General features: G+C 34.1%; 1 protein-coding gene across 1 annotated transcript in view; it reads right to left on the bottom strand.

Moving 5' to 3' along the window:
- Positions 1-1,164: 1,164 nt before the first annotated feature.
- The window catches only part of DACH1 (dachshund family transcription factor 1), a 412,554-nt gene continuing 398,560 nt past the window's right edge, over positions 1,165-15,158 (bottom strand). The window contains exon 11 of the mRNA XM_059902726.1: positions 1,165-3,879. Within this exon, the coding sequence (XP_059758709.1) occupies positions 3,842-3,879 (38 nt within the window). The 3' untranslated portion in view covers positions 1,165-3,841. The remainder of the gene's footprint in view (positions 3,880-15,158) is intronic.

Raw genomic sequence — 15,158 nt, forward strand, 5'->3', positions numbered from 1 at the left:
TACAACATTTAGCACAGTGCTTTGTGCAGAATAGAGGCTTTATTAATGAATCTGTTTAAAGGAATAAATGAGGTTTGGTTCAGCTTTTATATACCAGTTGTACATATGAAAGATAAATGTTAGCACCAAGCCTACACATAAGGAAAAGTGATATATTTACAATGCCATTTACAATAATATTTTAATTCTATTAACATCCCTACTTCCCATATGTAAAAATGCAATCCATGTAATTTTTATTTATAATTTACTCTCCTCTAGTAATAAATAACTTTTGTTCATATTGTAAATTTGCTAATGCCAATGAAAACACATGGGGAGAAACCTTAAATCATCACCAAATGCTGCTAACATCCAGAGGCTGTTATGATGTTCTAGTACAAGTCTTAACTGACAAAAACATATGAGGACAGAAGACAAAAATGTGTTTGTAATGGTCACATAAACATTTGAGGTTTTATTAGGGATAAATCATAATTTGTTAATTCATTGAAATAATCCCTTTAGACAGAAAAAAATTCATTTTCCATTCTTTTGGGAATGTTTAGAGTATTCACAGAGATAGTAACCCAATATTTCTTTGAGTGCTGCATTTTGGATTGATTAAAACGTTTATATATTATTAAAGGCTATTGGAATTGCAAAGTTACTAAAGGCATTTTTTTCCAATGATAGAGACTGAAAGCAAAACACTGAGTTAGAGTTACAAATCTACACTCTTATAGATATGGGAATAATATATTTTGTTCTATCAACATGTCTACTTTACATTATTCAGCACAAAGCTTTGTGAAATAAGAATCATGGGAATATAAGAATATAAAGGAAAAAGGTACAAATAACAGCTTCATAAACTGAGAAATGTACATAAATAAATCATGTATATGTGGGCAGTTTGCTTAGCTGGCAAGAAACAAAATATGGAAAATCTGCTTGTTAAACAATAACTACAGAGTGTGTTTTATGATGTTTTTCACCACAGTAATTCATATTAGAGATAGAAGCAGTTGCATGTTAAATAAAATCATTGAGCATTGTTCCCTTCACATTGTAAAGAGCTGACTTATGTTGTTTTGAGATGCCTCCCATTAGAAAGTGAATATTCCTTCTATGCTACGCATTTCACAAAATTTAATAAAGAAGAACTGTAAATAAAGTCACAGGGAGATTTCAGACAGTTTTATTAGGAGATTGTTGAAAAGAAAAAGAAAATTAAATACAATAACAGTAAACGCGGTTCTCACATTGAAACCAGGCTCAAAGAACTAGGCTACCATAGAAAAATTTCCAATTCTTGCATTATGATGTAAAAACAGATTTTTGTACAGATTTTGTACAACAAAATTCGTAATAACCTTTTATCATTTTTAGAAAACTTTAAATATATAGATAAAAATAGACAATTTTCATAGGTCCTACATGAAGATGAGTATATGTTCTGTTCCAAGGGCTTGCATAGAGCGCAAATGTGGTTATAATACAGAACAACGAGACATTAATAATTTTAGGATTACAAAAGCATGGAAACCATAAAATGGGCACAATTTTACTTGTTTAAACCAAAAAACAAATTTTAAACCAACCTGTATAACTAATAAAGGGGAAAAAAACTTAAGTTACAGACTTAAAATAACATTTCATGACTTGCAATATTTACAACATGTTAGTAAGATTCTCTCTTAGCATATAGCTGATAGCTTTTTTCTTTAATCCTTACTAAAATTTCCTTTTATAGCGAACCAAACACTAAAACATTCTCAAAGGTCTGGAAAGTATGTATTTTAAAACTATTTAACCTACTTAATAGGTGACTCTATGCAAGAAGCAGAGCAATGGCTGATTTTACTACTTATGGAAGTTGTAGGCTTTTAAAAAAACTTTCAGAAAATGTATGATTCAGAAGCTTGCCACAAGTTCCTCTGATTTTAAGTGTAATCCTTTAAAGACTGCATACAGGGAAAAACAAGAGATACATACAACAAGGTATAGAATCTCTTGTGCTCAAATAACAAAGAAGGTTATGGAAGAACTATGCTTAGAAAACCAAGTTTCTACAAAGCATTTACTAACAGTGTTTTAAATAAAAATATTGCTCCCTTTTAAGCACGCTAAAAATAGGAACTGTATATATAACCTTTTTATTGCATTAAAAATGGTCTTAGCTGGTTAATAGCGAGCTACACAAAAGAAATATGTTCCAGTATTGCAAGGAAGACCTAAAAAACTATAGAAGCTTAGTGCCAGTGTATCTATAATGTTAATTTCTTTTCAAATCATTAATAACCAATGAGAACTATCTTTAAACATTTTTAAGCTAGTTTTCTTGGTCATTTAAGATTTTGCTATTTATGGTAATAAATAATGTTATGATCATAAAATTGTAAGATGACAGCAAAATCATAAAATGTCCAGCAAATATACTGATTCACGTATCAGTCTTTAAAGGTGTAACTCCAAATATGTAAAAACAAAGAGAAGGTAACTTCAGCGTGTAATAAGCCCTGTTCGCAGCTTGACTTCCAGTTATCTGCACAAAAGTGAAAACACATACTGTAACTTTCAAAAAGACAGTGAAAATAACACGTAGGCACCCTTCCCTCTGACCAGGGTGGGAAGCACAACACATTTTAACTTTATCACTCAGCGCTACATGGTATTGGACTGATACATCAAGGATCCAGGGTTTGTTAGGTTTTGTCTTTCAGCAACATTAACATAATATGACATTAACATATAAAAATATTTCTGGTGTTTCGATTTACTGTTCAGCCACAATCCATTCTCAATAGTGCAGTTTGGGGCACTAACTAGGGTTCAATATACAAATAAAAGTGGCTGACACAGAGTTCTGATGTCACCAGATGCTTAAGATCTCATTCATTAATACTGTGACTCCAGACAAATATTTACATGCCTGCATGCGTTAAAACCAGAAAGGTGTCTTTCTGACCAACAGGGTGACAAAACGTATTTTCTAAAATTTTCATTTTCCTAAACTCTAGTATACTACTGCATACATAATACCTTCCTTGTATGTTTTATGTTTATATACTGTACATGTGACCAACAGTTTGAAGAAGAAGCATAATGATCATTTTAAATTCTATATACCACTACCAGTTTGGAATGAAAACATGTTACGTTTATATATTTTTAAGGAAAAAAGACCTTCGGTGAAACCTTTTGGCTTATCTCCAATGCTTCTTTTCAGGTATGCAAAATGTTATTTCACGGGGTTGTTGTCAATATCCATTTGTTGGTCTTTTGGAAAGTACATGAACAAAAATCTTCAGGAGAAAACCCACAATTAGAGAGTTTAAAATAGAATGTAACAGAATATTACTCTTTGATTTATTGATTTTTTAGGAATCCTCTATGTCCCCTACAAGTTCATTTCCAAGTGTTCCTGCTGGTTTCTGGAGGACATAATTCTGTAAGTCTGGGTGACCAGTGCTACAAGCGTCTCTTGATGTGCTCAGATACAGAATTTTCAGAAGAGGAAAATGGTTCATTCCATTAAAAAAACAAAGCTAGGTCTTATTGAGACCTGCCTTTGACTCCATATACAAGTGTCCAGCAGCAAAGTTGCAATTATTAACTGTAAGAAGTTTGATACTTGTACATTTACAAACATTCTCAGGTCTCTGGTATGAACCACAGGTGAAAATCAATGAAGGAAACTTTTTCTTTTTGTAGAATACTTAAACTTTTAAAGAACATTAATACACAAAATTGAGGAAGTTCCCTTAAAAGGACTTTATTTTTTTCCCGAACTTTCCAATGACGAATGTCTGACTGCAAAGTTCTTTACTATAACATGGACTTCTTCAACAGGAAAGATTCAGTACATGACAGTAGTTTTCAAATACAGTCTTCCATCTAAAAATGAACAACAAAAAATAATTACTTATATGACATCTGGGGGACAAATGTGAATATAAAAACTACATAGCCTGATATAAAATTTGTGGGTTTTATTCTATCTTCACTTATTTAGGAAGTAACATTTTTCACATATTCTCAAAGTTAATTTCATAATTACATTGAATTTAAGCGACTGAAAAGAATACAACATTTCTAGTTCTCATAAATATATATTTGCTATTTTGATATCAGTACAGAGCACTCAGAAAATAGATGAGTGTGTGTATGTGTTTTACTGATATGCAAAGCTAGCTGATTTCTGTTGAATGACAATTACTTCCTCCAAGCTTGCAGAACCAAATTTTCTTTGAATGCACTCAGATATATCTCCATCAGGAAAGACTGAGCTCCCATCTTACTTCTTAGAGATGTTGTTAAATATACCGTGTAATGTAACTGTTGTGCACATTTGTTGCTATTTATGTGAAAGCCACTTGGGTTATTTCATCAATATCAATGAACTATATAGTCTTTCCACCATGAAGTGAGATTAAATGAACAATTAAATATTAATATATTACTCAGCTTTTACCTATTGAGAAACACACAGCTATGTGAAAAAGAAAAGTAAATCAAATCTTCAATAAACCCACTTGAATGAAGCAAAAGTAAGACATTAAAAATCCAGAGGACAAACAAAACAAAACATAAGCCTATTTCCCAAATGTAACACTCTCCCAACTGTCCACTTTGTGGTGTGCTCTAAACCTTGGAAATATTTGTATAAAATATGTTTAAATTTCACGTTTTAATATCTACAGTAGAAGGTAATCAGAAAAGTAAAGTTTTCCAAACATTTTTTTAAATGCATATTGCAATGTAAATGTTTGCAAAATGATAGCTTCAAGAATTAAAACATAAGGAAATAGAAATAGCCTACAGTAAATTTAGGAAATAGAGAGTCTAAATATTTGCAGATTTCACCTTCAACGTTAAGCTAATTGAGTGCTTATATATAATCTGTGGTAGATACAGTAATTAGTAAGGAACTTAAAACCAATGTCAAACTATTTTTCTACTTCGCAGAAATATTGGTGTGCCTAAGTTTTATATTCCTACAACATGTTTTATTTATTTATTTATTTTTGGCTGTGTTGGGTCCTCGTTTCTGTGCGAGGGCTTTCTCTAGTCGTGGCAAGCGGGGGCTGCTCTTCATCACGGTGCGCGGGTCTCTCACTATCGCGGCCTCTCTTGTTGCGGAGCACAGGCTCCAGACGCGCAGGCTCAGTAGTTGTGGCTCACGGGCTTAGTTGCTCCGCGGCATGTGGGATCCTCCAGACCAGGGCTCGAACCCATGTCCCCTGCATTGGCAGGCAGATTCTCAACCACTGCGCCACCAGGGAAGCCCCTACAACATGTTTTAGCTTAGCCTAGTTTGTACAGTTGGACTATTACTTCCAGGATGTTATGGAATGCTGTTTGGCTTATTAATGTAGTCTAAGCACCCAGTATATGTTCAATAAAATGTGTTTGAATGAACGAATGAATGAATAAATCAGATATAGTTTTCATGTGATTTATACAAAGTAGATAAATAAACCTAATAAACTAATATTATAAAAATAAACTGAAACTTTTCTTTCATATTCTTAGTATCATGTGGCTAAAAACTGGACCTTTTAAAAGATAATTTTGATCTTAAAGTTTTTACTAAGAAAAGCAACTAAATTGTTTTAAAATTTAGTAATAGAAATAACCAAAGAAGTAGAACACTGATGCTTTTAACCAAAATTTTCTAATTTTTAGTCCTTATTTAATTTATCCCTACTTCTCTCTCCTTCCAAGTATCTCAATATTTCTATCATGTATTCACTTAAGTTGAGGATATCATTCTCATTCTTATTTTTTTTAAATAGACAATGTTTCCTAGGATTAGACGGGGGGAGAGAAACATTCTCAATTTCCCCCAAATTCAAATTTTATTCAGTGAAGTCCTTCAAAATACTTGTGGAAAAGAAATTATTTTCTCAAAATTAACATTTCTGTCTATGGAGTTTTAAAAAATCTTTGTACATTAAAGAAAAAATATTATGGGAATTCCCTGGTGATCCAGTGGCTAGAACTCCTCGCTTCCACTGCTGGGGGCCCAGGTTCGATCCCCGGTCGCAGAACTAAGATTCCACAAGCCGCAGGGCACGGCCCCCCAAAAAAAAAATTTGTTAAAGAAAAAAATTAAAGTCTTGAAACATTGTTTTCTAATCTTCTGTGATGTCTATAGCATATTAAGTAGAAGGAATGTAGTAGCAAAGAATGGATATATAGAAATCATTCATTAAGTATGAATCATTGTTTTAAAAGGTCCACTAGCCGAATTCTTCACCCAAGTGCTATATAATTTGGTACTGACTTTCTTCTCTAACCTTATATGTTACCCCTCTCCCTCAGGCAGTGACCCTGGCTCTCCTTTACGTAGAATGGTGTGCCATTCTACATATGGCACACCGAGCTCTGCACTGCTTTGGAGTATTCAGGTCTGTTATTCCTTCTAGATGCCTCAAGATAAGTACCTCCTCTTTCCCCGCTTACATTGCTGCTCCCATCTATTAAACTTCTCTATATAGAGTCTCCTACTTACTCTCCAACACAAGCACCCTAAGAATTAACTCCATAGCACTTTGTCTCACTTTGAAGTTACGTATGGGAAGCTTCTTACATGGCGAGACCCACGAAAGCAGCAGCCATATTTCTTTTCCCATCAGTATCAGAAGGAGAATGCTTCAGCATGATGCTTGCCTTAAAAGTTTTAATGCAGTCTCAAATGTTAAACTTTCAGAGAAATCAATTACTTATGCTTACGTATTAAAAATAATTCCCTTTAGCATGTTAGAAATTTTTTAAGTCTGTCTGAAACTAAATTTTAAAATAAAAATGTATTAATTAAAATTATAGCATGAATAATTATTTTATAAGATCCTTTAGATCATATACAAAGCATGTTTATAAAAATTATATACATTATATTTATGTGCTCAGTACTTGATCTACTATAATAATCAACTTTTAATAAATGTCTCTTTAAATTTTTGACTAATGTTCCTAACAGATGGACAAAAGCATCAAGCATTAAAGATGCCAGCTATAAAATAGATCCCAACTGCTATAGTTAAGGCATTTCCATGATTAAATAATACTTAGACATCAGAGATTATCTGCCTTAGAATTACCTGGAAACAGATACATACCAGGCATAGACAGACCCTAGAGAGTAACTCCCTTTCCCTTTGTCTATGGAGCTTAACTTTCAAGGCAATTCTACCATATAATTTTGTCATCTTTATTAAAACATACTTATGGATAATTCAAAGTCTGTAAGAAAGAAAAGTTTAAAGTAATTTTATGTTGGTCCAGAGAAGTTATATTGGCCCGCCAACCCACAGCAAATAACCACATATGGATGTACCCAGAGAGCTACCAGCACGCTTCTGAGTTATGGGACTGTAGGTTTATCTCAGGCTTCTGATAACAAACCACCTGAGAGCAAGCTGAATGGCAAGGGTGCTAGGAAGAATACATGGGCCCATAATTCAAACTGTGCCATGTTTTTTTATGTTATGTAATAATGGTGCCAATAATCTTTCCTTCCCCTATTCTTCAAACAGCAGGCAAAGTGATGGAGCCCTAGAGAAGGCCCTGTAAAAACAAGCACAGGATGGAGATTATTGGAATCCCTGAGTATTTTCATGGCTAAGACTTCATTATTCAGAGGTGTGTTGTTTGCATCTGGAAACTCAGAGGCTTATTCATGTTTTGTTTTAATGGCTGCCCTTTGTGCATTACACTTCCTTTCTAACTAGATAATCTCACACCTACTCACCATTTCCTATATTGTCTTTATTTCTGCATTTGTTGGCCACAGAAAAATAGGTTTTCCTGATGCTGAGCAGGGTTTATGAAACAATCATTCCTTGATATCTCAAACGGATGAGAACTTTTTTAAGATCAAGTAAATTGGCAATAAAGGCAATAATGATTATCAACAGTATAGCTAATATTTTCTGAGCACCTATTGTGTTCAGGGCACTTTATAGATTTTAAATCTAAACTTCTTAACAACTCAACAAAATAGGTATTCTTAGTGCCTTTTACAAATAGGATATTAAGGCTCAAAAAGGTTAAGTTATCTTGCACATTTTCAAAGAACTAATGAATGGAAGTGCAGTGATTAGATATTTGTGTGAACCCAAATCTATTCTGTTATGTCACTTCCTCTAATAAGCAATTGCAAGATCACTGGAGGAAATACCCTGTCTCTGATTTGCAGAGGTAAGGGACTGACTCTTGGACACCTTGGTACCATCAGTCTCCTTGCTTTGTGAATCTGTTCCACACCATATTCTCAGAAAACAGAGGTTTCCTTTTAGTATGCAGAGCCTCAACTGAACAACTCGAAATCAGAACTAAAATTCTTATAGTTTGGTTTCAGAGAAAATACCTTCCGTTGACACAATGATTATTTGCTTTCGTAAGGGAGGCTGATATGACAAAAATCATCAAGGGACGCTTTGTGCATGGGAGTACTTAATTAAAAAGTCTCTTCTAATTAAAAGCATGTGGGAGTAGGCAGTGAGTGAAACTATTTAGATTACAAATTCCTAATAGTTCCAGAGTTCATTGTGATTTGTTGTTTACAGCTCTAATTTGGTGTATAAGAAAGTATCTAGATCACTGAATAGTTTATTGCAGGTGTGAATTTTTGTATGCTGCTTACTGTTATTATGCAGATTTGGATCTACAGACAGTTAAAGAAAAAATTTTAAACTCCTGATAAAAATGAATCTCAGGTTTTAACATTAAAGTTGAAATCTTCAACTCAGGCCATTAAATATAAAAATTCTATCTGTTATTTGTTAGCTGTGGATGAGGAGGGAGAAATGCAGAATGTCACAAAATTTCCAGTTCTGTTTTGTTTTGTGTTCGTGAATTAAGTTTGCTCTGTTTTAAATTTTTTTTTTTTTTTAATTTTTATTTATTTATTTTTATTTATGGCTGTGTTGGGTCTTAGTTCCTGTGCGAGGGCCTTCTCCAGTTGTGGCAAGCGGGGGCCACTCTTCATCGCAGTGCGCGGGCCTCTCACTATCGCGGCCTCTCTTGTGGAGCACAGGCTCCAGACGCGCAGGCTCAGTAATTGTGGCTCACGGGCCCAGCTGCTCCGCGGCATGTGGGATCTTCCCAGACCAGGGCTCGAACCCGTGTCCCCTGCATTGGCAGGCGGATTCTTAACCACTGCGCCACCAGGGAAGCCCCTGCTCTGTTTTAAATGTAATTTTTATTTTATATTAGAATGTAGTTGATTTACAATGTTGTGTTAGTTTCAGGTGTACAGCAAAGTGATTCAGTTATACGTATACACTGATTTAATGTTTTTGCAGCTATTGTTATATGTAGTTATTTGTAACATCTAATTCATATAGACAGATATATAATTTAGCTTTTATTCCATATATAAAACTAAAGTATTGAATAGCTTGATCATTTTCTTTAAAAAACTAATGATGTTTGTTCAATAACAATCACAATATATGATGAGATTTTATATTAGAAGATGGCATACAAATTGGAATAATTTCAAATTACTTGACACCAGAAATCCAATGCTTTCATTGTATGAAAACTAAGTGGAATCATTAACAAGGGAGTATGTTACTGAAAAGTATTACTCAGTAGGCAAATAGGTATATATTCCAGTTTTGAATAGAACTCCCTTGCAAAAACATCCACAAGGATCTCTTACTTGTCTTTAGCACAAAGGGCTTAATAAATTACATTTCCTGTTAGAAAGTAGTTTTATTAAGAATGGTATCTGTTCAAAACTTATATCCAGACACCTGTAATCTAATGAAGTTTGCTGCTTTCACAAAACAGTTGCATGTGCCCATATCTCACTCCTCCAGAGCTGAGGAAAATATGAACATAACAGAGGGCAAACATATAAGATCATACATCTAGAAAGTTTAATATTTACTTAAATAATATTAGGTCAGTATGAAATATAGTAACCCTGAGCTTCTCTCAACAGAATGTCTTAATCATATAAAGTAAGGGAAACCAAAACAAGTGATGAAAACAAATGTTAATGATTCATGTGATATTTGATAAGACAACGAAAGGAAGTCAAAATAAAAGCAAACAAACAGGAACAGATGGGAAGGATCTCTGTCAAGTCATAACCCTTCTTCTAAAACCCCTAAAGGAAGAAGCTAATTAAAGAAAATATTGTTTCTTGCTTTTTTTATAATTTTATATTTAGAGTAAGAACATTCTGCCACTGCTGAGGCAAAGAAGCAGAGACACAAAGTCTACATTTAACATGAGAAATATTTTAAGAGAGATTGATGTTCAGCACAAGCTCTGTTACAAGAGAATACTGGGTAAATATCATTTCTTCTCATGAAATGCAGATAATAACAGTATCAGTGATTTCCAGAAGTTATAGTCAAGGTTGTGTTCAAATATAATGAAAAAGTTAAAACTGAAAAAGTTGCAACAGATTTTGAATTTTAGGTCTTTCAGGGTGATAGCTGCAGAACCTGAGGCCCACGGGGCTGGGTCAAAGTGAGAGAGGACTGAGTCCCAGATCCCTTTTGAATGCTTTCTCTATAAGCACCCAGTGCCATTCTAGAGAGTGGGCACGGACTATGTGTAAGAAGGCACATCAACCAGGGTATTCTGTCTATACAAGCCAAACATACTAGTACAAGCAGTAGATAATGGATTACTTAGTAGACCAACATGGTCCAGCTCATTTGAAATCAAAGTAGATAATACGTTTATTACAAGGCTAGTATGAAGTAAAGCTCTTGACTGCAGCTAATATTGCAAACAAAAATAGTTTTATAATTGAGAACTGCTTTTAAATATTTTTCAGTTTTCTTCAAAGTAGAAAGTGCATGAGAGAACATAGTCTAGTTTAAAACATGTCTGAGAACAGAGGATTATCTAAAGTTATGATATATAGGTTAAAAGGTAACCACATGTTTAGACAAAAACAATGAAAGTGAATCCCTGTCCTTTACATGTGAAGAAACTTTGTATTAGACTCTAGGTAAGCACACTAATAGGGGAGAGACCTGAACTTTGACAATTTGACAAATTGAAGCAGGTGGAACTAGACTTTAGTTCTTGGGGAGCTAGAAGGAATCATCGCTGGGCAGCCTGATCTAATCACACATTCTTTTTAAGTGGGAAACTAAACAGACAAACCAGTAATGAAAGCTGAGCTGAAGAATGTGGAGAGAAGGCATTTGAAGATGTACAGATGGCTATGGTTACTCTTAGCCAGGTTGGAGTTATTTCGCCAACTCCAGCCCTGGGCAAAATACATTTTCCAAATGGCTAGATCAGTTTAAAGTATCTCAGCTCTCCTGAGAAGTGACATTCTTGTTGTCAGTATGTTAAAGAGTCCCTTTGCCTGAGCTTCAGGCTCAACTATGATGTTGATACTGTCTGTGGGCAAAGAGGAATTTACTACCAAAGGTTAAGATAATTTTGGTTTAGTGGGTATTAAAGATCTTTTATTCTGTAACTCAAGGATCTTCCCCAATTGGGGTAGAAATCTAGACCCTGTGGTTCTATGAACTGATATCTATTTAAGAACTTAATGTTTTTAAAATCATATCTCCATGATTACAACCAAGAAAATTTGATTTTTAAAACATCATCATCATCAACTATCTACCGCTTGTCTATTCAACGGGGAACAGGCAAGTCTATACTTAATGTTAAAATATTAGCCCTCTGACAAAATGTTTTAGTTGTGAACGATCAGCCTATACTCATGCAGATAGGGTTTGGATCTCATACATTGTATTACTAGGACCTAAGTGTTGTTACAACACTTGTCATAGGATCCAAACTCTTGTCCTCTCCTAAGTTGTTTTCACTATGCCAATACTTATACAGCTTTGCTATCCTAGAGAAATTGATTAAAGTCTAGCTATAATCTTTTTAAGAGTAGGTAACATACCATATGACTTTGTGTATTTCTACCACCTTGAACATTGCCTGGAACCTGGCAAGTGATCAGTAAATACATACAGAAGGAACTATCAAAGTAACATTACAAAATTAGGGGAAGATGGATATTATGCGCCTTTGGATATTATACCTTGAAAAGAACACAGAGTCACTTGGGTAGTATACTGGCTTAGAATACACAACCTGAGTCTAATCATGAGGAAACATCACATGCAAAATGAGAAACATTCTCTTAAGACTGTTTTTTTCAAAAATGTCAATTTTACAATTTTTTTAAAAAGGCCAAGGAAATGCACAAGATCAAAAAGACTAAAGAGAAATTACAACTTAATATAATGTGATCCTAATTTGGATTCAGGAATGCTATAAATGCTATAAAGAACATGATTGGGTCAAATGACAAAATTAGAATTTCAATGTCAGTTTGAATAAAAGTACTGTGTCAATGAAATATTTACTGAGCTGATAAATATGCTGTGTTTATGTATAAGAGAACATCCTTATTTTTAATAAGTACCCTGTGAAATACGTATGGGTAAATATAACAGGTAAAGAACCATGATTTATACATCTCACTCTCAAATACTTCAGAAAATACTATGCAGATAGAGCAAATTATAAAGCACATGGAATAAAACATTAACAATAAATGAATCATCGTAAAGTGCATATGAGAGTTTTAATATTTTTGAACTTTTCTATAAGTACAACTTTTTCAAATGTAGATTTAAAAAATAAAAGTTTGCCTAAGTGAAATGAAATTTTAATACATCACCAATATCAGGTATTTATTCATAACTAGCTGAAGATTTACGCTGTCCACTATCCACATACACTTTTTCACTGATTATATGGGAAGTATTCTCATGGTAAATATGTTTTCTGCTTAGGAGCAAGGTTTTGAGAATTCTTATTCAAGTATTAGATAGTAAGATGATGCTTAGTGATTTTCTTAATAGAGTTCTTCAGAAAAACCAGGTTCAGATTCATGAAACTTACTGGACTGAGGGTATGCATATAAGCTGGATTCTGGTCTATTGGTCCATTATGTTTGAATGGTAAATTTACAATTGTAAAGTTTATGAAGTCTACCTAACTGTATTACTTGTTAGTTAGTGAGGGCTGTGTATGCTAATGTGCACTTGCTGGTATAAAGAAACTATTGTTCTGTTTAGCTGTTTGAAGCACAGGTTATCTTTTAAAAGTTTATGAAAAACAAAAACAAAAAGCAGAACACAGACATTGTTAAAGTTTTGTTTTGTTCCTGTAAATAAAGAAAAATTATATTGCTGTTAGGTCTACTATGGTAAAGTATTTTTGTGTGTGTGTTCTAATCAAGTATTCATTAGTAAGAAGTGAGAATCCATCAGAGAGGTTAATGTACCATCAAGTGAGAATGGGGTACTTTGCACTTAGGTTACCTTGTCCTGATTGGAAGGTGAGACCTCCCAACTTCAGCAAAGAGAAGCACAATGGAATCTCTTATTACTTTCTCCATTCTTCTATTCATTTCTGGGAGAACGAAGACTAAGGCACAGGGATGGAAGGAAATCATTTGAGGGTATATCTGAACCTTAGTGATGATGGAAAAATTGTCTACTATGCTTAATAAAAATGAAGCATAAAAAAGTGATGCCTTATTTGATAAAAATAAGATACTGCAGAGAAGAGAAACAAGGATCTTTCAAATCAAGCATCTGTATCCTTTAGAACTGCAGGAAACAAGCAAAATCTGCATTGAATAAATTGAGTTTTCAGAAAAAATGTATGTGTTATCTCTAGAGAACAAACCAAAGGTGGCAATTAGAAGGGCAGCTCTTATCAGAGTCTAGTTATTTTCTTTTAAGTTTGGCAGAAAAAAATCATCTTTCTTTTAAAAGTTTAGCATTTTTATGTTTCTCTATTTTTTTATAGCATGACTAATACAGTAATTTTAATAAAATTATATTTGTTTAGAGAAGTAATTGTGAATGAATAAAGTTCTAAATATCTAGAGCTTGATTTAACATTTATACAATGCTGAACCAAAATGCTGGTCTAGTGCTAGACTTAACAAATGTCAAACTTCAGTGAAAGCTCTCAAATGTTTTCAATAAGTATGAGAATTGTTTTTAACTAAAGAAATGGCACTTTTGTGGGGAATAGCTTTGCTTTACATCTCATCCAGTGGAATCAAGCATTTAGACCACATGTGGGTGAGAACACTAACATGCTATACAAGAACTCTTAAATAAGATTGTGCACTAAACTCTACAACTAATACATGAGGGATCAGTTCAGAGATGTGCAGAGACAGATTAAAGAGACAGATTATCAAACAGACAAGAAAGTGTGTTGACAGAATTATCATATCTAAAGAAAGAATATGAGAATCAGTTGAGTGTTTGTCAAACAGAGTTGATCAGGCAAGTTTTGGCAAATGCCCATTAAAGCATGAACCAGGGATAAGGTTTCCATCAAAGACTGATGTGGACATCTGGTCTACCTTTACGTACATTCCTGAACTTACAAAATATTTGAATTATATAATACTCATTGGTCCGATCCCATTCTCACCAGGTAACTTGACAATTTTATTTTTTGCATAGCTCTCTATGGTAGGAATCCTCTAAGATGGCTAGCAATGCCCCCTGCTACCTGGCAGTCACATCCTTGTGAGATACCTCTCCCCTTTAAGTGTAGGCTTTATCTAGTGACTTGCTTCTAGTGAAGAGAATATGGCAAAAGCGATGAAAAGTCACTTCCAAGATGAGACTATAAAAAACTGACTTTCTGCTGGCAGACACTCTTTCTCTGGATCTTTTCACTTGCTTGATCAGATGAAGTAGGTTACCATGTACTGAGTTGCCCTAGGAAGGGTCCACGTGACAAGGAACTGATGATGGCTTCTGGTTAATAGCCAGCAAGGACCTGGGACCCTCAGTACAAAACCCTTGAGGACATGAGGCATGCCAACAGCCATATGACTGAGCTTGGAAGTAGAGCCTGACTCAGTTGAGTCTAGAGATGACTGCAGCCCCTGCCAAAACTTTTTTGCAGCCTGAGAGAGATCCCGAAGCATAGGACCCAGCTAAGCTACTCCCAGATTCCTCACATACAGAAACTGTGAGATAATAAATGATGTAAACCATGAAGTTTCAAAGTAGTTTGTTGTGCCACAATATATAATAAATACTCCTTCTTTTATAAGAAGGATGTGCTGGTCAATGTCACAGGTAAATATTTCAGTTCTTGTGACTTACAGTGTTTCAGTATATCTT

This window comes from Balaenoptera ricei, chromosome 18 (assembly GCF_028023285.1).
Source record: "Balaenoptera ricei isolate mBalRic1 chromosome 18, mBalRic1.hap2, whole genome shotgun sequence".
NCBI classification, from domain to species: domain Eukaryota; kingdom Metazoa; phylum Chordata; class Mammalia; order Artiodactyla; family Balaenopteridae; genus Balaenoptera; species Balaenoptera ricei.